Source organism: Ruditapes philippinarum, unplaced genomic scaffold (assembly GCF_026571515.1).
Source record: "Ruditapes philippinarum isolate M1 unplaced genomic scaffold, ASM2657151v2 ctg3199_1_1_1_1, whole genome shotgun sequence".
NCBI lineage: Eukaryota > Metazoa > Mollusca > Bivalvia > Venerida > Veneridae > Ruditapes > Ruditapes philippinarum.
Window position 1 is genome coordinate 15,634 of NW_026865166.1, and position 26,054 is coordinate 41,687.

At 31.3% G+C, this 26,054-nt stretch overlaps 2 protein-coding genes across 2 annotated transcripts; one reads left to right on the forward strand and one right to left on the reverse strand.

The window, feature by feature from the left end:
* The first annotated feature begins 1,271 nt into the window (after positions 1–1,271).
* LOC132728079 (carbohydrate sulfotransferase 11-like) lies at positions 1,272–4,918 on the forward strand. The gene is made up of 3 exons (XM_060713688.1): positions 1,272–1,590; positions 2,616–2,689; positions 3,212–4,918. Exons 1-3 carry the CDS (start codon positions 1,497–1,499, stop codon positions 4,346–4,348), a joined length of 1,305 nt encoding a protein of 434 aa, XP_060569671.1. The 5' UTR covers positions 1,272–1,496; the 3' UTR covers positions 4,349–4,918.
* A 3,148-nt stretch (positions 4,919–8,066) lies between these two features.
* LOC132728080 (carbohydrate sulfotransferase 11-like) lies at positions 8,067–20,559 on the reverse strand. Its single transcript, XM_060713689.1, has 3 exons — positions 19,605–20,559; positions 10,647–10,717; positions 8,067–9,474 (listed from the first exon to the last, which is right to left on the reverse strand). Exons 1-3 carry the CDS (start codon positions 19,708–19,710, stop codon positions 8,326–8,328), a joined length of 1,326 nt encoding a protein of 441 aa, XP_060569672.1. The 5' UTR covers positions 19,711–20,559; the 3' UTR covers positions 8,067–8,325.
* Between the last annotated feature and the right edge of the window lie 5,495 nt (positions 20,560–26,054).

Here is a 26,054-nt window from a genome sequence, read left to right on the forward strand (position 1 = left end):
AAAGTAAAAAACAGATAAAAAAGACACAAATAATAAAAACATCAACAACAACACAAACTCATGTTAATACTGTTTAAGATAAATGTCGACATTTTAAATAAATAAGATAAAAACTTCTAAGATCCTTCAGCGTAAGTAAAATGAAAATGGTATTTTATGTCAACATTTCAATTTGTTGTATCTTTGCCTGAAGAAGTTTTCTCTGTTTGATAATTTTCAAGAATAACAACTACACTTTGAAATTGAAATGGCCATTTAATAATAAATGACGGAAAAACATATAATACAATGTTGATATGAAAGTTATCAAACTAACATAAAATTGTGAAATGGCCATTTAATAATAAATGACATATAAACATATAAAACAATGCTGATATGAAAGTTATAATATAACATAACATTGTATACAAAGCAAGCAAACATTTCTGAAAAATGTATATAAAATTATATACACACATATCCCGAAAAATTATCAAAGGTTGGGTTCTAAGAATATTGCCTTGCCTAAAACTGTGTATGAAATTAATATACACACATATCTTGAAGTGAAAAGAAAAATCATTTGTATATAAAATTATAAACAAACACAAAACCTTTTTGATGTTTATAAGCTTGTCAAAAATTGAATACTGAATGTGGGTGGGATGGTGGGTTATTGAAAATTGTTATGAATTATTTCTTCTTCTAAAATGGCGGACTTAATCAGCATCAATTATCACATTGTACTTACTCATAACGATAACCTTAGTGTACTTACTAGTACGGCTTTTTCGAACCCAATATATTTCGACCTATGACTAAAGACCTAATGAAACCCACCATCAAGCTTGTAAGTGACCATAAAAACATTTATTTTGCAATAAATTAAGTTTTATGCCTTTCAATAAAAACTTTGCAATGACTTTCAATTTTGGGTCATTTGTTACAATCAGGACAATTATTCTGGAAAAAAAATGTGAGTGAATTATCTGAATTTTTGCACAAAGGTTATTGGTCTATGAAATGGAACATTAATCTCGAAAAAAAAGATCCCAGTCCCGTCATGTCAAAAGAACGTCAGTTCCTATGCACACAAAGACAATCAAGCGAATGTTTAAGATTGCAAAGGGAGGCATTGGACAGCTACTATACAAGAAATGATCCATTAATTGATTTAATAGAAGCTTTATTTGAACATATTACTCGTCTATATTTTGTTTTATCAACCAAGTAAAATTTCAGTATCAATATCATAATAACCGGCATCTGTTGCAGTTAGGTAAATATTAGTTGATACCGGATATATTTCTAGCTGAAGTGACACGTGTCATTAACAAACAATTAATAATATTTAAATCGTATATCGTCTGTTTATCGCTTTGTTAGCAGAGAGCAACAAGTACTTTATGTCTTGACTAATCTTCATCATTTTTTTTTAATAAATAACGGTGTAGAGTTAAGGCATAATTATGTAACTATTAATTTAAGCCGAGCAATGAACCATTAAAATAAATATGAACATATTTTTAAGATTTAAAGAAAGGATGAGAAGAAGATGTTTTATTTTGTCACTAGGATTAGCCCTGGTTGTACTAGTTTATCTCAATGGTAAGTTTTGCATTTTTGCATTTTTGAACATATACACACAGTTTTGCACCTATGTACACCATTAATCAATGATTCTATGCTGCAAATCAAATAAACAATATTTGATAACCAGAATTATGATAAAATAGTATCAAAGAGTTAAATCTTATAAATGATATCAATTGTAATTGCATAATGTTTATAACGTTGTAACGTTTGCGATTTTAGATATTAAAATAATTGTTTTGTTTTCAAACGGATAAACTGTGATCGTGTTTATATTCTATTCCAGAATTTCTAGCAGCAAGTTTAAAGTGCTGTGTGGAAGATGTAATACTTTTGCAACTTTTGTCAATTTCAGTGGTTTGAATTTAACTAGTTTTTTGTTGGATCATTTGTTTCCAATACTATTAGTGTAAAGAATAAGATACGATAACATTGAGTCTGCTATTCAGCAAGTTGGCTAATATAACAGTTTTCAAAAGGATCAACTGTCCAAGATTTCTAGCAGCAAATGTTACGTGATGTGTGTAAGCTGTCGTACTTTAACTAAGTTCTTCAATTTCAAATGGTTTAAATTTAAATTTTCGTTTGGAGCATTGGTTTTCAATGCTTAAAGTGATGAGTATTGGATACTGGTACGAATTGGTTTTTGTCAATCTCGATTGACATTGATAAGATTTGGTAGTGAAAAGGAAACATTAATCAACCTCCTAAAAGATCTTAGAGCAATGGATAAATAGTACAATGCCGATTTGATTGAGCTTCTTTGTAGATGACTGTAGTCACTGCAAGCTACCATCCATGTCACTTTGCACCGGGATTAGATACAATAAATTTTATTACCTAGATTACAATTTTGTCTTATACTGGGCTAGTGACAATCGGCCGAGTTGGCGTGCTCAACCCCTTGCTTTATGTTGCATAATTATACAGAATATGTTTTTTTTCGAGACTTACTGTTTACTCTTTCCCAACACTGTGTCACGTCCTTGTGAATATGTCTACATCATAGACATACATAAAGTCCACTATTTCTATTCCAGTAAGGACAACTGATGAGCTTTTTTGCAAGGATAACTTTGGTGTCCACAGAGAAACACCGCATATAACATACTCTGTAAGTGTCGGGATTTTCAACAACTTAATTGTAGGTTTAACATTTTAGTTAACCATTATTTTAAAATATAAAATTTGGTTATGATTAATGCCGATGTTATATTTTCTGATTGTTTAATGTGATTTAATAGGGAACTCTTTTTCAAAGAAAAATAAAGTGCTTTTTTGAGATTTTGTTTTAGTTATACGCTTGATTTACCACTCAGAGCACAAAAGAAGCACAGGTCATTTAAATAATTTGCACTTATTTTTATTGTATCAAAACATAACATCTACGTTGCGGTTGTAACATCCGTTATCTATTTGTTTTATGAGTCACTCTGAAGTAAATTCAAGTTTTTTTGTCATTCCAAAAGATATTTAATGTTTTGTAACAATATGTTTCTATAACACTTGGTCCGACTTCATTGTTTTTTAAATCAACCATTCAATTATGTAAACTAATTTGTTTATTATTTATCTCATGTTAGCGTGTGGAATTGCATCGATTGATACGTAAACGGTATGATTTTTTTCTCTTTAGGATAAGAGCATACAATCGGGAAATCCTAATGAAAGGTTGTTTTCTGAGCGTAGACAAAAAATCGAAGACAGATGTGATAACATATCTCATATAGGAAAGACCACAGAATTTGCAATTAAAAGTCATCTTATCATCGACAATAAACACAAGCTAGTTTACTGCTTCATTGAAAAGAACGGCTGCACATTTTGGAAGAGAGTGTTTCAAATATTGAATGGCTTTAAAAATGTTTCGGATCCGTTTGATACACAAGCTATGGATGCATATGGTGGTTACCAAACTGCTGAAAACATGCCTTTTGATACAATTCACAAAGCTCTTACTTCTTCAACAAAGTTTATGTTTGTCCGGGATCCTTACGAGCGTCTTTTGTCAGGATACGTGGACAAACTGTTTTTACCTTACGCGCCATATTGGTTTGACTTAGGAAGGTTCATAGTCGACAAATTCAGACAAAACAGCACGTCTGGAGCATTATCCTGTGGCGATGACGTCACATTTGAAGAATTCATCCGATATTATATATACTCTTTGAAAACCGGCATCAGATCAGATGTTCACTTTTCTTCAAATTACGAATTCTGTAGACCATGTGAAATTAAATACGACTATGTTGCCAGAATGGAAAATTTCAAAGACGAAACTTTGTTTTTATTGGAAAAGCTGAATCTGTCAGAAACAATAAAAATTAAGGATTTTGACTCAGAAACGGAGCGTGATTCCATCATAAACGCCGTCAATTGGGGTTTTTATGTTGATAAGAATGTTGATAACTGCACAACAAAAGATAAAGTCCTATACAAGACATACAAGAAGATGCAAATAAGGGGAATCATCAGCAAGGATATACCATACCCGTTTTCAAATGTATCGACAATTGAAATTGATGAGTATACGAAAGCCTTGCTAAAAGCTAACGCCGACTCCGGACCACGAGAGAAACGCAAATTAAATAGAAAAGAAGCATTTTTAGAAGCGTATAATTCTCTTCCACAAGATTTATTTCAAGAATTACAAAACATACTAAGTGTTGATGCAGCATTATTCGGATATGAATCAAATCCTAAAATATTTATCTATAAATCGAAACCCATAAATTATCAGTATTTTAACACAAACAGGAGACAGCTAAATTAAATTGAAAAATGAATTCTATGTATACAAGAAACTTAACACAATAGGACAATATACATGTACATAATAGTATGGATTTTAGAACAAACAAGTGATGGTGATAGTGGAAGGGGGACAATGAATTTGTATACAAACTGTGAATTTATATTTAATTGCTGCTTTCTTTATTTTCATGCTTAAACAAATGTGGAATTTAGAGCTCAATTTAAATAAAATTATCTTTTAGGAACATGAAATAAATTATTTGAACACATATCCGTGCCGATTTTGTGACTCCGTAAATATGGTATTGCACGACCGAGCATATATTTTGAAATGTTGTCATTTGCGTAATACAAACAAAGTGCAAAGACGCGCTAAATGTTAGCGTTGTCAATGTAAAAATGATTCTATATAAAACAGTTTTTATTTTGTGCATGTGATAAATAAAATGTTATATTCGGCAGGTTGATAACTGAGTTTATTTCTTTAGAACTCGCATATAATTCTATTCAACTTGTTCAATACATTCAGTATTGAACCCACACTCATATATTCAACAAAATAAATAGAAATTATATAGATAAAAAGAAACTGTGTTTCATAACTTATTTAATTGAACCTAAATGTCAATGTTAGCGTTGTCTCAGGGCATGCCTGGACAAGGTTATCAATCAAATAAATCAGAAAATTTATAAGTAATGCACAATAACACAACTTACTTAACTGTAAGATGTTTTCCTACTATATTTTTCTATGCATGAAATAATTAATTAAAACCTGTAGTTACATGTTACGGAAAAATGCTATTCTACTCGATTGGTTTTTATTTGTTTCGGTGCTAAATTTCAGACTCTAATCTGCTTATTAGCAAGTAGTCCAAACATCTCGAAGCAGTTACTTCCCTTTATAAGTACACTAACGCAAGGAAAAAAAAAACAAAAAAAAAACATAATTCAGCGCTTTCTATGCTTTGATTATTTACTTCTTATCCTTAATGAGCTCATGTAGGATTTATAACTACATGTTTTAAGCAACTTAGTTGAGTAGCTTTATACTTTTTTGATAAAAAACTGCCAGAGAAAAAATAAATCGAGCAAATTTCTAAGCAAATCATTAGTAAGCACATAAAAAATATTTGAGCAAAACTATGTTTTGTTAAATAAAGCTCCTTGTAGATAAGGGGTTGCCTTAAAGGGTTGAGACGTCAATCAGAATTGCAGCAACCGTTTATCCCTGTGTGATAATTAGAGGCGACTTAATTAAACTGTGTTCAAATAACCGGAGTCTATGCATCTCATAGCTCCAGCAGATAATGTGGTTTTGAACCATGGGGCCGCATTAAAGTTTGTAACACCCATGGTTAGCCAAACTTACCTTTCTGCTTCGGCGCCGTATGAGCTAAACTGTACTTGTGAGACGTAAAAATTGAAGAAAAAAAACACAAAGTGTATAATCAAAGTACTTTAAAGTAATGATATGTACAAAAAGAAGAAAATTTGGGAAAAAAATTCTTTTATTGAGGTTTGGTGGGTTGGGGGAGCCTGTCATTAATAAAGTATCAACTAATCATGCGCACTTTGTTACTGTCCTTATCAGGGGAAGTAACTGCTACGGGCAGATTGTATTCTCGTAGGACGAGTTTTATAGTATTTCCAATAAAACGCGTATTTTAGTATTTCTATGAAATGGAATTTATACATATAAAGACTGTGGCCTGCTTTGATTTACCCTGGCCTATTCAACTGAATCGCACATAATATTGTTACGCATATTCATGGATATTGTAATGTTGGGGCCTATTCAAGTGGCAGCAACGGCATAAGTATGTGGCATAAAATATTATTAAGACTTAACTGCCGTTAAAGTTCAAAGATTTATCAAAACTACACGTCGTTTTCACAATACATGACAGATATTTTTGAAAATTATCCCAATTGTAAAATAATACATCACCTATACTCTGGTTTTATAAAAAAAAATAAGCATGTTAATTTTGTTTATGATGGAAGAACGTACCCATGTGCTGGATAATGGATAGACTGGATCCTTACACACTCAAAGGACGGGCGTACCATCAGTTTTGTTGCAAACTTAACAATATGCGGTGAAGAGATATCATAGGGTCACCAGTCGTTGTGTTCACTGGGCAGTTCGCCCCAGTACTTGGCGATTCCTTGCTCTTTCTCATTTTGCTTTGCTTAGCTGTAATTACCTACTGCCTTTCTGCATTTTCTTACAGATTTTGAGTTGCCAACTTCTTCTACTTCTAGTCATCAGTTGATTGATTGAAATGGTGATGCGGTAATCATTTGATCGATGTTTCGGAAGTTGTATTTATACCTACTGCACAATACTAATTGATACAAAACTTATGTTATTTAGCAAGTGTAAGTCAAATGCTTTGTGTTTACGTTAAAGGGTCGCTTAGTACTTTGTGCTTACTTTAAAGGATAGGTTAAAGGAACATTTGCTTAAAGTTGTAACAAGTGTTTAATTTGCGTGTTTTGGTTACATATAACACGTTCACTGCTCTTTAAGTCGATAAAATTTAACTTAAGCGGCCAAAATTATTCAAACTCTAACTTTTTTCAAGATTTCATAACATATTTAATTTTTGTATAACAAAATCAAAGTTGATTATATAGATGAAATAAACATTATTAACATTATTAATCGTTTATAACATATTCTACAGTAACATGGAATCAATTTTCTTATAATAACTATACGCTATGTCAACATAAGAAGATCTTAACTTAAGTCAAATTGCTCTTTTCTCCGGCTTTTTAACATTTGTCTTTATGGTATTTCTAGCGCTTCTAAAATAGCCAGAAAATGCACACTTCACATGTTGGCATTTCTTTCATAAATGATTTACAAACACAGTTACCTTCTTTAGTCGTTTGAAATAATAATGACCAGAGAAAACAATTAACCAATCACTTTAATTCACGAATATTTGATTGATCAAACTAAAGAGACTGCAATTAAATTAAATATGATCGACCACATCCCTGCAACAAACTAGAAACGTGCGAATAAGAATAGCATATGAAATGTAAAACATCAAGACGGACAAGTAAATACATTACTACACAACGCTTATTTGGAAAGAAAATGAAAAATTAAGTAGTTATAAAGACAGGAATAAAATTATGCCTGAAAAAAGAGAACATTTGAGTTGCGTCTCGACAAAACCAACATAATGAGTTTGCGACCAGCATGGATCCAGACCAGCCTGCGCATCCGCGCAGTCTGATTAGGATCCATGCCGTTCGCTATCTGTAATAGGGTTGGTAAGCGAACAGCATGGATCCTGATCAGACTGGATGCGCAGGCTGGTCTGGATCCATGCTGGTCGCAAACCCATTATGTTTGTTTTTGTCGTGACGCGGAACATTTGACCCTCAACAAATCTCATCTCGGTATTTATCCGTACTCACCATATAGACCTTCACATAAAATAAATAAGTATGAGGATCGACAAAGAAAAAAAAACAAATTATAAAAACATATGTTACATTTCCCATAAAATATACTAAGATATAACATGAAATGTATAAAACGATTACCGAATCAGATTCTTGCTTTAATTACGAATTTCTGATTCTTTACTTCATCAATACTGTCAAAACAATACTTGTTAACAAAAGTGTCGTGACAATGTCACTTTATATTGTAGTTTTCTTGATCAATTATTTGAATTGTTATAAGAAAAGCACAATCACTTACACACGTATTTATATAATTGTGGTAACTTATTGTAGACAGTACAATCACCTGCAATGGTGAGGGCACCAAATTGTTACAAAACTGATGCTGTTCCCAAGGTTTAGAAATCCGAGGTCCGCACAGTTATTGCTGTCAATAACACGCAAGTTACCGGTATTACAAGCTCCATTAACAAAGTTTGACAAAACATCATTCTTTTTCTTCATCTTATCATTATTACAAAAATTAGTTACATGTAAACTATTGATACAATAGGCATTTTTCTTTTATTGCTTTATCTGAAAATACTGGAAATCACTTTTATATGCCTCTCGATTCTTAAGACTCTCTGGATAAGTTTCATAGCCGAATAAGTTTGCATCAATACTTAGATCTTCTTTTAATTTCATCATTAGGTCCTGAGGTAGTTTTGAGTAGGCCTCCAAAAAGGCTTCTTTTCTGTTTGTCTTCCGGCTTGAAGATGGTCCTGATTCTTCATGCGCCGCTAAAAGCGCTTGTTTATATTCATTTATTCCGATCTCCCTATTTGTGACCTTTGCAAATGGAAACGGAACATGCTTACTGATTATTCCCCGAATTTGTAACTTTCTGTAAGCACGAAATAAAGCCTCGTGCATTGTCATACAACGATTAATTGCCCTTTGCATAGAAAAAACATAGTCTGCGGCATCAATAATGGCGTCCCTTTCTGTTTCTCGTTCGAAGTTATTAAATTTAACTTTATCATCCAGATTAAGTTTCTTCAACAGGTATAATGTATCTTCTTCAAATGTTTCGAGCTTACCTACGTATTCATAGTCTATTTCACATGGCCGACAATGCTCAAAATTTGGCACAAAATGTGCGTCACGCCTCATATTGTTATGCTGAGAATGAATAAAATATCGCACAAACTCCTCAAATGTGACGTCATCACCACATCGCTGTTCACGTGTCGTTCCGTTTTGTCTGAACTGCTGCACTATGAAAGTACCAATGAAAGACCAATAAGCGGCGTTTGGAGCGAACAGTTTATCAACGTAGCCGGACAACAGGCGCTCGTATGGTTCCCTTACAAACATGAATTTCGTTGAATGTTTGAGTATGTAATGTATTCTATCAAATGGCATACCTTTGGCCGTAAGATAGCCCTCGTATGCACGAATACCCTGAATTTGAAATGGATCTGTCACGTTTCTAAAACCACTGATGATCTGAAATACCCTTTTCCAAAAGGTACACCCGATCTTTTCAATTGCACAATAGACCAAATTGTTCTTCTTGTCTATAGTTAAATGTTCTTTGACGGCATTTTCAGAGTTTTGAATCTCAAAATAACCTTGCATACTATTACACTGAGATTGTAAATGTTCCCGTCTTCTCCTGAATCGATCGCCGACGACCGAATATTCTTCTTCATTGTAAGTTAACTGCTTCTGAAAAAATAGTAACAAAATTGTGTTGATATAGAGAAAATAAGAATCCCTAAATAAAGTCCAAAACAACGAAATTGAAAATGTTGCAGGCTTGGTTTGACTGAGCCTGTTTATGAACGGTACTGTCAAGTGAAAACTACCGTCCATGCCCCCCCCCCTAGCACCGGTTTAAGAAGAACTCAACATTATACATGAAAAACATGAACTTTTGAATTAAGTTACAACGCAGATGCGTTCATACGGCGGTTATCATTGAATCTTTAATGTGACACAGTAGTGCTATTTTTATTTTGACATGACTGTCTGGTTTCTTAAATAATTTGAGTGGCAATGACTAATAACAATAGTAATTTTGTACCGTTGGTAATATCCATCAACCATTTCTTGTCTTTTTCGTTTTCGGACAAGACTGGTTTTCTTTATGGATAAACTTGAAAACTTTGCATAACAATATATGTATGTGTATGTATGTGTATATATATATATATATATATATATATATATATATACATACATATATATATATATATATATATATGTATATATATATATATATATATATATATATATATATATATTATATATATATATATATATATGTGTGTGTGTGTGTATATGTATGTATATATATGCTTGTAATATTGTAATATTCACCGTGTTATTTTGTATAATATCTCTTGTTGTTAACCTAATTTATTAGTGTCAAGAAATTATTGTACATGATGTAATTTTGTATATATTGTATGTTCTCTTCATAATTGGAGGAAATAAAGAATCTATCTATCTATACCATTCCACAAAAAGCGGAGTATGGTCTTCAAGCAAAAGAACGCGTGTACCCTAAACGAGAAAACAATGGGCGAATCTATACAAAATAGAAATTGAAGAGGGGATCAGAGCTTAAGACGTCCATGAAATGTAAGAATCAGTTTGTGATTGCTTAACTAGATAATAGTATTTATCAGACTGCCACAGTGCAAAAATGTTCTTACAAAGGTTTTCTTTGGCAAAACCAAACAAAACAAACAAACTAATATTATAAAAATTTATAAAAAAATATAATCATAAAATTGATTAACGTGGTTGACGTGGCCTATCCTTTACATCAAAAGATAAACTCATTTTGACTTCTTTAAACTTTCTTTTTAAATACAACAGTTACTATAACCTACCCTCATATTGACCGAGTACTCTGAACTGTCCCGTGCTAGATCGTTCTTCAGCAATGTGTTCCCTCTTCTTGCTGAAACAAAAAACCAGCATATTTTATGTTAAACAATTTGATTATTTTTTTTGAAACTTTAAGAATCTTTAAAAAATATTTAGTTTCGCAACTAGGTAGGACTGTCAGTAATCTTATCTGTAAAACTATTTCAATCGTTTAAGTTGACACAACTTTGTTTAAGTTCAACGTTGATGGCAGTTATAAGCGTTTTGACAAACTCTCAAAACCGTTTCTGGAATCAACAAATTCTATGCAATTGATGAAAATTTTCTTGCTGATGGAAACATTGACTTTTCCCTAACGTGGTTAAAAATCTGGAAACAAAGTGATCCCTCGGAAGCATTAATCACAACAAAATTACAAGAGAATTGCAGACTCGGTTTGAATGAGTCTGTACATAAGGGATAATGAATACGTGCAACATCCCTCACGCCCCCTATTACCGGCTTTGAGCGATACTCAATTCATAACACTTAATAGTGCTGGCATCAATGATCCCAAAGGATAAGAAAAATTTATAACAACGCTGAAGTGAAGCACGGGGCAACTTTTTACAGCTGCCACACAGCACTTGACACCTTGTGAAGTATAGAAGACTCACACGTCAAACAATCGTTAAATTACTAGTCCGACGCGTTACCCACGTGGCAGTGCAGCCATTTCATGTTAGACAATCGTTTTGAGGTGAGCAAGTTTAGTCTACATACCAATATTTCAGATGACAATTAATAGGTAATGTTTCAAGACAAGATTAATGACAAAAACACATGTTAAACTTAGTCTGACGAAAAGTTTTTTTTTTCATAACTAAGAATAATGAGCCTGTCATAAGAGTATGAATTATTTATCTTCCGAATTATATGAAACTTTTCTAATTTGAAACATGTTTTAAATATCTGAAATAAATTACAACAACCGACGTCATTTAATTCACATACTGAGGTATGTATACTTCCGAGGGATCTTTTCCCCTGATATTTATACTTCACAACAGCAGGTTTTAAGTGCCAGGTGGCAGCCTAAAAAGATGCCCTGTACTTCACGTCAGTTTTGTTTTATTTTTCTAGTCCTTCAGGATCATTGATTCCAGCACTTTAAAGTCTTGAATTTGAGCCCTTAAACAGGTGCTAAAGGAAGTGAGAGATGTTGCATTTTTTCATTATCCCTCATGTACAGTTTCTATCAAACTTAGACCCCTATTTTGCTGATTTTGATGATTCAGATGGATCACTTTTTCCAGCTATTTATATTCAGCCAACGCAATATTCCGTAGTTTTTTTATTGTTATAATTTTATGTTTCAACTCTTTTTTGCTGAGAAAATTATGACAAAATGTATGATATATTCTTAGAAAATAAAGTTAAAGAAACAAATTAGTACCGACTATAAAGATATAACATTTTTACAAAACTTGGCATTATCTAGTATTTTAATGTTAGAAGATTGAAAAATTTAATATTTTCATGCTGAACTGTACTTATGTTACTCTGCAAAGCACTATTTTTAAGTGACCATGTTACAGATTAAACCAGAGGAAACGGAATCCCTAAAGAATACGCAAAATGACAAAAATGAAAATGTTGCAGGCTCGATTGATTGAGCCTATTCATGGACGGTACTGGAAAGTGCAAGTTACTGTCCACGTCCCTTACATCTTACAGTGCATGTTTGCATATGAAATTGAACTTTATATGTAGTATCAAACTGTCGCTCGAGGTCAAATATGATGAACATAAACAAGACCAACAAGGAAAGATGGCGTTCAATGAATGCAGCCTCCACACTTTCCAGCAGCAAAGGCCAGCGACAAGGAACCACAGTGTAAGACCGATAAGGTATAAGGCAAACCACGGACAGGATAACAGAGGGAGCTTTTTAGAATCTATTTGCTTTTATAAAAGGTAGAAGTCTGAATCATACAGCTGTTGCAAACCAGCTGTTTTGTTATATTTTTCCGGCTCCAAGTTTTATATTAAAATAAGTTTGATGTTAGTGGTGTCATAAATATGATGGGAATATTCTTTATAATTATTCAAATATCATTTGTGACGATTATAGCTTACAAATGAATAAGAAATATTAAATATATCAAATTATGTTTATTGATTGCATGCCAATTTAATCATTTAGCCGCGATAAAGTGTTTCTTTGATTTTAGTTGTCGTAAAGATTTACTGATATATTTTCAAAGGAATGGATACATTTTATCGTAATGCATAGTTGCAGTTTAAATAAACACACGAATTGTAACAGAGTTACCAACGTTTGGGAAGTTACACATAAAGCAAAAAATTGTGCTATTTTGTATACGTCTGGATAATGATATTACGACTATTTTAAACTTTAAGTAATTAACAATTATGTCGTTCAGTTTTAACTTTAAAATATGATGTTCTAGTATTTATTTAACTGTATCTATCGTAGTAAAAACGTCTTGCATCTTATTCATTAACCTTTAAGCTTCACAAACATTGAACACAATAGTTCCCGTTATTTCAATATAAAAACTATACATTTACACATTTATAAATATTTCATTGCCAGAAGATACAGGAATAAATAATGGACTCTTTTCAGTGACACTGACATATGACATTTGTTTCATTAATCATAATGTGTTTGTTTGTTTTGTAAATATTTTATTCATCTATTTAACCTACAGTTAAAACGACATCGTTTTGTACCACGCGATCTTTTCTGTTAAATATCAAATTTAAAAATTTCTTCTCGGAAGTTATAAAATTATAAAATTAGCTTGTGCTTGTTTAACAACTATGGAGGGTGAGATGTGCCATTTCGTATTTTTGCTCTGCTGGGCGTCAGGCAAAATCACGACAAAGTCACCACAAAAAAAACACAAAGCACGACAAAATGTTGACTTTGTTGCGTCCGGCGCCCCGCATGTAGTATGTTTAATTAAATCAGTCACCATACGCAATGACAAATATTAAAAAAATAACGTGCCTGTTATACATGTATATTTCTATATCACACATATAGTTATTAATCCAATAACTTGTTATCAAATTTAAGAATATCTTAAATGATTATTCAGCATTGTAATACAACTCTGAAAAAACGTAATAATAATTTGATTCAATGAAGGAGTTAAGCCAGTATTTACTAAACATTTTATTTGGAGAAGATGTTACCATCGATAGACTATATGGATATGACTACTACTAGTTGATTTTACCATTTATAATGATTGATGCAACATGAATGTGTGAGTAACACATAAATTGCCAGTTAGTGCAGTAAAGGGTTAACTCTTATTAAATTATATAAAGAGTTAACATGTTACTGCTCTTAGGTGACTAAATGTTGTCAAGATGTATGATTTAATATGTCCATCAAAGTAAGATAGCGTACTAACGTATACATTGCCAAAGTTGCCAAAGGTTGCTCACGCGGTGTCATTGGTCATGTAACATTGCCAAGTTCATAAATTAATTTTATGGCTAAAGGTATCCCATTTAAACGAGTAACTTTGTTTATATTATATATTAAATGACAATGACAACACTTGCAAAACATACGTTACTTGCAAACGCACAGACAACGTCCTGTCAGTTTTTATAACCAATTAACCAGTTGTATTCTTTCTGTACTTATATTTATCACATATTTTATGCAAGCATAAAACGACCTCACTAACGTATATAAAAATCCGACTTTGCCTTAACTGTAATTTTATGAATACAATTATTCAAAGCGTAAGTAATAAAAGAATAATTACAATTTTTCAATTGTTTTACCAATAAATGACATTTTAGTCAAACTTCAGTTCTATTAATTTTAAATACGATACAAATCTTCCAAAATAAACAAATAAAGGGGTGCGGTGGCCCAGTGGTTCCATGATTCGTCATATGACACCCATATTGGTAAGTTTTTGGAAGCGGAGTCGAAAGTGATTGATATAAGTAGCAAAAATTTGTTTCGCAATCGAGCTTTTATAAATAAGTTTAAACTAAATAAACAACTTATATTCTCTTATTTATTTACAATACCATAAAGAGGAGCACACATACCACATCATTCGGCTTCATAAAAACTACAGAAGGTTAGAATTCAAAATATGCATACTGTGATTGATATATGCAAATATAGCTTTATGTGTAATGGTGTCAATATAATTTACATATTTTTTTCAATAGTATGTGTTAGTCAATTTTTACTATAAGGTGTAAAAATGGTGCTGAAATTGTTTTCAATTTTAGTGTTGAATCATAATTATATTCATATGCTCACATTGTTAAAATAAATGTCAAAGTCAACAATATCATTTAAAAGTTTGTCTTGTATTTTACACATAACCACACATAGTTTTCAACGAGTATCAACATAGTATAAAAAACACAATGGTGAACGCGCATAGAAAATACATGCATAAAAAGTTACATATAAAACATGCAATCTGATATTATGAAATTACAAAATAACTTGCCATGTTATTGTCGACACATGTTGGGCGTATATTATTTTTTCTGATGTTTAAGTTCAGCACAATCGTATTCATAACGGAAATAGATAACAATATACGTCGGTGTTGCTCTGACCTCTTGTTTTTCTATTTTGCTATATATAGCGCCAATGGCTTTATTCATCAGCACAGAAACACTGACGTTTATTACCGTGTTTTTATTTTAGGATATACTAATTCCCATTATTGTTATACGAGTCATGTTGTTTACATTTAACTGATTTTATTGCGGTTTGATTTTCTTGATCAATCATTTACAGATATAAATATAATATATAGAAATGTAATATGTTTGATTTTATAATGGTATAAAAGTTACAATTCTATTGTATTACGTTCGTAATAGTATATAAATAACACATGGGTTTGTGGGTAACAGTAAAAATATCATCCCTCGTAAAAATACTGTTACCCTCGGCTACGCCTCGGGTAACAGTATTTTTACGAGGGATGATATTTTTCTGTTACTCACAAATCCATGTGTTATTTATTTTATTACCCCGAACAAAAATACTGTGATGATCTGAAATTGTCAACTAAATCTAGATCTAACTGTAACAAAAACATTAAAATAAAGAGTAACAATAACTAAACTGACCTTACCTTTTAAGTTTTAAGTGTACTTTAGGCCTACTTGAGAAGTTTTCTTTTTTCTTTTATTCTTAAAGCAAATGGTGATATCTACAAATCATAAACATACAAAAAGCTAGGTTTTATTTAGAAAACAAAACACTAACCCATTTACACGGTTATGATCTGTAAAATCTGATCCTTCTGTTTCCAGAATATTCTTAGCATGGTTTTTGACAAAATACCGATGATATTTTATATCTGTCCACCATATCTGTAACGTTTCACTGATTAAAATTGTTAAATAATCCTTTGTTGCATGCTTAAATCTTCTGCATGTTCGAGTTTGACACATAAAATTTATTTACATTGCAATTACTTCCGTTGGAAACGGATGTTCACTTTTTGACTATTCAACAAAAAGATATTTTATACGCGAAAAGCACACAAGGGTGCGAACAACTAAATTTTATGAGTGTCATTGTTACTCCAGAGAAGAAATTGATGTCCTATCGGGGTTTAACGTCGTAAATAAGAATGAAGCGAGAAAAAAATGGCGGCCATTTTATTTAATTTTATTTAGAAAATAGCCCACGTGACCAGATTTTATACTGTTAAAAAATACTGTTACCTATGTAACAGTACAAAATTCTTAGTCACGTGGTACACTTGCATTAACAGTAAAATAACTCCCAGAGGCCTATGGGAAATTAGCATTACGAGAAAAGTGAGGGGTAATAGTATGTTCTAATTATCGTTACAATAAAAAAAAACAAAAGAAAACAAAAAAGTCTAAATATTTAAAGTTAAATATCTGGACTGGAAAATACACTCATTGTTTGAGGATATGAAAACACATTACTTTAAGGTTAACACATTTTTATATGACAGAAACATATTAAGTTATATAAGTGCAGAGGCGTGAATCCGTTTTTCAAATGTAACCACGTCTTTTTTTTGTAATTCATGTTCATGTACGAACTTAACGGTGATCTCTCCTCGTTTGTCTTTAACCCACCTTTATACACAATGTCGTTATGATTATATAAAGATAAAACTTAAAGGACATGGTGCAATAATAATTTTTATTTATGCAAAATAAGCATGTTTAAATTGGAAGTATGTCTGTTTTGATTAAAAAAAGAACAAACAATAACTACATTGTTTCTACATAAATGAATAAATAAATTAGTAGAAATTTTTCTTTGTTGCTAATAAGAAAAAGTTGAAGTTTCACAATTTCGATTTTCAGTGAAGATTTTCATAAAATAAATATGTTATGTATGAATTCCGTCAGATTTGTCACAGTTTTTAACACAATATTATCACAGAACAGAACAGAACATATACTTTATTTCTGACTTGGGCTCAACACCCATCATCATAACATACATATAATAATTATTACAATGCATGCATCAAGAATCATGTCATAATAAATTCAATCAGTTATATTCAAATATTTATGACATAGTTAAACAAGTTGACTGAGAATGCCAAAAATAAATTACTACATTATTAATATCATATTGATATGCTAATCTACCAAATTGTCTCGTCTTTCAAATGCTTTAATACAAAATATTGCTAATTTTCTAATAACCAATTTTTTATCTGCATTTAACAATTGTATGAATTTATAAACACTAGGATTAACAGTAAAGTATCTTGAAATGTACATACTTCTTAAATCACTATAAATTGGACATATTATTATAAAATGAAATTCATCCTCTATATCCCCGGACGTACATAATGTGCATTTTCTCTGACTTCTTTCAATACACATAACTTCGAAATCAATTAAAAGAAAAGAAAATAAGGTATCAATCATTTAATTACATTTTAAAAGTGACTATGTAAGTCTGTATCTTTTATTAATAATTGAAATGATATACAATTATTTCAATGCAAGACGGTATAGATCTAAATACAGATGAATATGTAACAATTAAACTTATTTAAATGCAAGTTTAAAGTTGAATTCGGCCTGTTTTACTTGAAAGTAACATATTAAGACAACACGAATACTGTTCACCTATGAAAAAAATAAAAAATAACCGCTTATTGTTGAATAAATCAGGATCTTGACCGATCAATGACTTTTGGATGGTCATTTTGGTGCAACAAATAGTTACAAAGAAAAATTAGCTATTTAGCTCTAGCCATCAAAATGACGTATTCGTCTATTTTACATTCAGCAAATGACATCAATTAAATGACGTCATCATCACCGTCTCATACATGCGTCAAATATAGCTTGACAGTTAACATAAATGGTGAAAAATAAACTCATTATATGTTCACGTTTTATTTCATGTGTACTCATGTCCAATCAATGACTGTCTTTTTTTCCTACAACGCAAAATGAAATTTCATTACAAGCTTAATGCAATTTTAAACATTTTTATGAGGCATCTGTCAATGAAACAATTCGTGTCATTTTATTACGTCGATGCAACATGTAGCATCCTTTCTGAGATGTGAATGACGGTGTTTTACATGTTAAATGTAATAAAGTGTAGACCAGCAGGTAATTGTTGCAATAATAGCTTATAACATACTGATTGCAACAGCATCTGGTGTCGTTTGCTAAAATTTAAACGACAAAATAACATCATATATTGTTTTAATAACTAGAATACCACAATTGAGGTAATTGTTATGTTTTAGCAAAAAATATGTAATTAAAACGACTGCATACATGTATTACTATAATCACTATGAAATTTATAAATGCATCATTTGTACGAAGGGAATGATATTACTTTATTTCTATTTCATGTTTTATTAGAATTTGTTTGAATGAATCGAAACTTGGTTTATAAGTATACAATGACTTTGCAATAAATGTTTTAACAACCGGAAATCAAATTTGATACTTGTACACTTAAAGGTTCGCCTTTATAACTGAATATCCCCCATCAATTTACGAATGAAAATAAATGACATTATTCATCATTTATCAATTAAAGGGCAAATGTTAAGAACAATAAAACAACATAACAATGTCAAGGTACAAATGTATATTAACTTTGTATCATATGATGACTTTAAACATTAAAAAACTTAAGGTATAATTAAAAGCTATGTTAATTGAAATATATTCATAAATTTTATATACAGTAATAATGTGCTGTTTATAATTTTATAGTTTATTCTCGAAATTAATGTAACATTATTCATATCTAGAACACGTGAACAATTTAAACACTATTTTTGTAAATTACAGACGACAGATATATAGTTTTACACCCTTGAAGTGGTTATTGTATTTCATAATTTACTGATCTTCAACATTAAATCTAATGGCAATCATGGACTGTTTTCTTTCTCAAAAACTGACATTTATGTGATATTTCAAAGGTGACTCATTGTTTGTTTAAATAAACTGACACATGATATTTAAGAAATTTGTTTTCTTGATAAACGAAGGTAATACATAGGTAAGTAAACATAAAAATAAAATATTTCTCCTTTCTTTTTTTCTTTAGATGGTCATATATTCTGTCTGAGAGTACATTTTCAGGTACTGATTCTATATCAATTCTAGACATTTCTCTTTATATAAATTTTATGCTGCAGTAAAAACAATTTTATGTAACATACTTATGATACTTCATCCTCATGTTACATGCATTTGAAATACACCATGTAACGTTTAATACTATGTTACATTAACGTAAGATGTGAGAACCTTTTTATCATTCTAAGGTTTGTGTCTTTACACGGGCTGCATGCCTGAAACAATGTACAATAAAAACATGTGAAAGCCTTCTTTATTTCTATAGCGTAGTCGTATCCAGAAAATTTAAATACATCTCACGAAGTATGTCAAAAATAACTTACCATAAGTAAGCAAGAAGAATGGAGCTGTGATTACCACTAGTAGAATAAGACATTTTCTGTGGAATACAAGTTTTTTCAAAGATCTTGCGTACATCAACGGTACCATAGTTTCATAGTATATCTTCTGACTCTGAAAACTTCTATAATAGATTCATTTGAATCATTTATTTAATCCATTTTCATCATTGTCTTTAGACTATGCATAATAACGTTCGCCTGAATTTATTTGCATCTAGCATTGATTTCCATATTTTAGTTTTAAAAGAAATAGTTCAATTATAATCATAATTGTTTCTGAGAAATATAAATCTCTCCATAAACTGTGTAACATATGAATGTTGAAATCATTACTTTTCAGAACATGCACATTTATTTCCTTTTAATCCATTCTCGGCGGAAGTTGATTCAGACCGTCTTTGGATAGCCTTGTCTTTGGATAACCTTCGTCTAAATTATATGAAACATATACATATTTCAAGCAAAATTTAAACATCTAATCAGAAACTTGTTTATTATTCATATTTCATTCAGCTCTGGCTCCGCAGGACAAACCTTGACACAGGAATTTCGTTCTGGTTTACACTTGTACACTTTGTAGATTTCATTTATCCATCCTTAAAGACATATTTTCCATGTACACAGAGAACGAAAATGCGAGACAATACGCAAAAAAAATATAAGAAAAAGTAAACACGAGCTCACATAAACAATTATCCAGTGATTAAGAAAGTAAAAATATGTCACAAGCGGAATGCCTCGGGCATTTACGCTTGTTATATGAAAGGCGGTTGTCATCTTCCTCACAATCAACAGCTTTTTATTGTCTCCATACCCTCCGACGTACTAATGGACGGTCAAGTTTAATTATAAAGACATCAAGATCACATGTGCTTTATGAGTATTATTATAAAACAAAGTTCAGATCAAGTACACAGAAAACTGTGTATATTATTTTATCACTAGGCCTACTCATTTGTGCAAAAGACATAGTCAAAATGTGTTGCTAAATATAAAGAATATATGGTGCTGTCGTGATTTTCTATATTTAGACACATCAACGCACCTTTGATATGCTATGAAATTTATGTAATTTTGTACTAAAGATTCAAGATATTTAGTGGTAGCTTGAGACGTTTATGATATTTCAATTTTATTACTTTGCTAATTAAGTACTTACTTCCTAAATGTGTTGTTTTTATTTCTCTTATCTGACAGGTTATGATGATCAGTTTGTTTTTATTTTTTGTTTTGTTGATTGTTGTTGTTACTGTTTATTTGTTTGTTTCTTGTTCTTGTTTTCTTGTTTTCTCAAAAGGTAAGCATTATAAACAGGAATTAGGCTTTAGAATTAAAGATTGCATTAAACAGACGTTTATGACAAAATGATTCTTTAAGTTTGTTTAGCTTTTTGATACAATTCAGGGAAGACCTATTTGAATCTGCGAGCACAATTGTTAATAATTTTGATAACTTATCTGATGTGGAGAAAATGCATAACGTTTTTGTTAATCCATGTATGACTAAGTTTACAGTCAAAGCCTGCTTTAATATTTTAAAACAAAGACGTTTTATTGCAGGTAACTATTCCTTTTATTAAGTAGGTATTTTAAGATAGAGTGTAATGAATCTTACAGATTGAATTTATTTCATTAATATACATTTTATATTTTATTTCTCTTAATTTTCATTAGAATTGTTGTACATCAGACTAGTGAATTGTTTTTTATATATAGACTTTTAGACACATTAGTAGGAATATGAAAGCTTAAAAATGATAGATTCACAGCATTCCCAATTCATTTATCATAAGTGTGTATAGTATATAATCATATAAGTATGTAAATATGATCTTTTATTATATTAACCTATAGATGTAAGCTTTGCTTACAAGTCTCATATAATTCTATATTGAATGGCATATGTACTTTTACCAGTTTTATTCATTTTGATTGTGATGTATGTGTTGTACATGTGGTGAGACGTAAATATACTATTTGAATTTGAATTGAATTGAATTGAACAGATAAATTTGTATAGATTTTACAATAAAGTTAACTAAAACAACGTCACGCAATGAGTAGTTGAAGTATCCAGCTTCTTTTCGAATTTCAAACTGGTGAAATATTTAAGTTTTAAGAAAGGTTTCAAAACATTAACTTGTATACTGTGACTCTATAGGTTTATTATATGCACGACCTGCTTTGCAAGGCTTTAAATCAAGAATGCATGAAGTCACCTTATGTTATGTTATTGTATAAATTACGAAAATTAATCCGCAAAACAAAAAAAGGGGGGGGCAACTTGTTTCTTCCAATTCTCGATGTAACTTGATATGACAAAGAACAAAACACCATAAATCAAGATTTTTTTGCAAGACCTTGAACCTTAAAATGTGTTTTGCTTTTTATGTTATATATTGAAAGTACACGTTGAATACTGTTCGTTTCTGTGAATTTGTAATATGACTGTTATAAGTATGACAGGTATTTTGTCAGCTGACAATATCAAGGTGGTGTACATACCGCCCACGGTATCTTGGCTTTAAGTGACAAAAATTACAATATATTCATGTCTAAGTCATGCCATAAACATATTATTTAGTTGTCAAATAGCCAAGAATAGATCTGCATTATAAGATATTGATAAAGATGTATGTATTAGTAACAAAATGTTCTATGTGCGCTCATACAGTGTAAAACATATTCATCATTATGGTTAGTAATACAATGTATATAAAATCATAAAATTACTTTCTTACATAAATCAACTGGGGTAATTAAAATAGAAAGATATGCAAAGGATAACTTAGTGCGTGCGAGCGAGTATTAAAACGAGTTTTGGTACAAACAAAATAATAATAACTTGAAGGAAAATGTTGCGTTTTTATCACAACTATTTTATTTTGTAAAAGAAACAGATTATCAACCGCTTTACATTAGCATGATCATTCACCCTTGAATTCAGTCAAATTAAATACCAATCAATCCTTTCTGACCATCTCAGTCTGCAATAAAAAACTGTGTTTGTTGTTGTTGTTTTTTCATTTAAAAGTTAGTGATAAGTATTAAGGCATAAACATATTTTACTGGCACAGCGCTTCCCTGTGAACATACAAAAAAAGTTGTTCTTAAAGCAACTTAAAACCAGCGTTGTAAAAGAAAAAAGTATTTTTTTTACAAGTATCAAACGAATTATAACGCATTCAAACTTTAAAAGTAACATTGGTTTATAGAATTTTCAATCAAGTCAAACTCACAAATTATGCGGATGAATATAATTTTGATCAATGAATTATTGCTTGGCTATTTACATAAAACTTCGGAAATGTGTGATCGGAATTTTACACCGCCTGGATGAACATTTGTTATTTAGACTTCCTGACATGAGGTATGTTGAGAAATACAAAGTGAGGGTGTTGAATCTAGGACATGGACGAATTTAGGGCATCCGGCGAACGAAAATTAAATTCTTCATCAGATAGTGAGGGTCGACCCTCACAAGATTGTGTTGTTTTTTTGTTGAGTAGGGTAACAATGCTGATGTAGCGCCTCTGCTCTAGAGTTTGTCAATTTAGATCACTTAACATTTTAGATACATTACTGGTGTAATTGTAGTCATTGTATACATATCTGACAGCTGACCTTTGAACTTGTTCTACTTTGTAAACCAGATATTTTTGCCAAGGATGCCAAACCGTGGAACAGTATTCTAACTTGGGCCTTACATAAGTTTTGTAGGCAGTTTCTTTAACCTTTTTGTTGGAAGTTTTGACTCTTCTTTTTATAAATCTGAGTAAATTATTTGCTTTTGCTGTTATACTATTTACATAATTGTTCCAAGATAGATCTTTACTAATTGATACACCTTAATGTTTTGCAGCCTCAGTTAACAATGTAAATTATAATGGCATATTACCGGATTTTTCTTGCGGCTGATAGTAAGGACTTCACATTTATGTAGATTAGATCCCATGGACCAATCAGATTCCCAGTTTTCAAAACTGTTTAGATCTTTTTGGAGGGTTTTTGCATCTTGGGTGGATTTGGTTGTTAGAAACAGTCCATCCTTGCCCTTAACGCTATCAGGGAGATGTAAGATAAGAAAAGACAAGGTCCTAGGACCGAACCTTGGGGAACACCAAAGAGAACAGGTAGGTTGTCAGAGTTTTGACTATCAACAACGACCTGTTGGGTGCGACCATTGTAGTTAAAGGAGAAGTTTTTGATTGTCGACTTTATCAACTGCTTTGCTGAAGTCCATGACAATGACATCGGTCCGTTGGCCTTGCTCTAAATAAGCTGGGTTTTACAACTATGTTTTGACCTGAAACCATGTTAGAAATTGCTGAGAAAGAACGTAGCTCACTAAGGCAATGTATTTACTATTTACTAAATCATAAAACTCAGATTTACCGTTAGATCTTATATGATCATACCGTTTTAATATTTTGGCATATGGATCGGAAATGTTTGGATTTGAAGATTTGAATATATTAGAAAAAGTTCATAAAGAATTTTCTACGTAAAGTAACCATGACAATGACATCGGTCCGTTGGCCTTGCTCTAAATAAGCTGGGTTTTACAACTATGTTTTGACCTGAAACCATGTTAGAAATTGCTGAGAAAGAACGTAGCTCACTAAGGCAATGTATTTACTATTTACTAAATCATAAAACTCAGATTTACCGTTAGATCTTATATGATCATACCGTTTTAATATTTTGGCATATGGATCGGAAATGTTTGGATTTGAAGATTTGAATATATTAGAAAAAGTTCATAAAGAATTTTCTACGTAAAGTAACCAAATCTCATAAATCGACCCCCTGAACATGCTAATGGCCGAAATTGGACGGTATCAAATATCTATTACAATTAAAACTAGGGAGATCTCATTTTGAAATCGTCTCGTTAAGGGGAAATAAAATAAAATATCGTTTCAACTTTACAAATACATGACCAGTTTTACTTATCATGAGTTGCAATAGATCTATTAGATCTAAGAGAATTCTGAATTCTGTTGACCGTCCTGATCTTTGGCAAAAAAAGGATCTAAATAAATCACGTACATATACATAAACTTGCAAGATTAACACTAATAGACCAACACAAAACAGTCTTGGTATGCGCAGCTTCAACAGTCAAATAAAAGGTTGAATTATAAAAACTTAAAACGATCATAATTATGAAGACTATTTCAAACTTTTTAGAGCAATTCGATTATATTTCTTTATTCAAATTCAGAACAGCATATTAAAGAATACTCCTTATAATGAAAGTTTTGTACAGCGTGTAGCGACAATCAAATGCATTTCTTGTTACATTGTATTTTTAGGGCCACAAAGAAAACGCCAATTTATTACACGAACGAGAACTTTCACAAATTAACATACTCGTACTTCCAACAAATTCATTTCTGCTACACACTTCGATTTGCATTTTATACATTCTATTGTTTGCCTTTCCAGCGTACCGCAAATTTCAAATTCTATTACTAAAGACAGTTTTGTTTGTTTTAATTGCACACAATTCAGCTTCTAACAATAAACAATACCAACTTTTATATCGATGCAAGTAAGTCAGTTTAAAATAAAGTATTTATCAACAATGTACGTATCCATTTTTAAACAGAACAGAATATAACAGAAGAATAGACTGACGCGGCGGCAAGTGTTATACCGTTTATTCGTTATCATATTGTAAAATGTTATCACCAGTCAAGCAGGCCAGTGATATATTTTACAAATAAGTAATTATATACTCTCTAATGAAAATGAAATTGACAATTTGATATATTTTTTGTATTTCTCTTTGATTTCTTTTGTTTCATATTCTTTTTTATATTATCTTATTCCTCATGCTGTATAATTGTATTAAATGTAACTTCACCATGAATAATTTTCTTAGCGTTTCTTTGTTATGTATCGCTATAAAAATCACAAACTTTCTCATGTATGACACTATACGTCTGCTGTTATATTGAAAAAAAAACAACAAAAAAAACTTCTAACAAAATATTTGAACGCAAGAAATCCCGACTACTTTACCAAGTTCACCACCCTGACATTTAACACTTGGGTTCAAACAGGTATCTTATTCCCGTCGACGACTTTTGTGTACACGTAAATTGAAACGTCACTCTCACATTATCATAGACAAGCAGAACAGGTACGTATTTTGAACATACATGCTATGCATACGCACCGAAGCGCGACGCCCCTTATGGAATGAAATTAGCTTTTGTGAAAGGGCAATTGCAACTTCTCGGGCGTTTTCGTCTGTCATAATAGACCAAAGGCACGGGTATCGGACCTGGGAAGAAAAAATGGACTATTATGTTTTTGACACATAATACATCTTTAGATTCCTTTCTACGCCATCAGCTGTTCGATATTTTGTAACAAGTCTTCTGATTGGTCAATAGCAACGAAATCGACATGGATGTCTAAT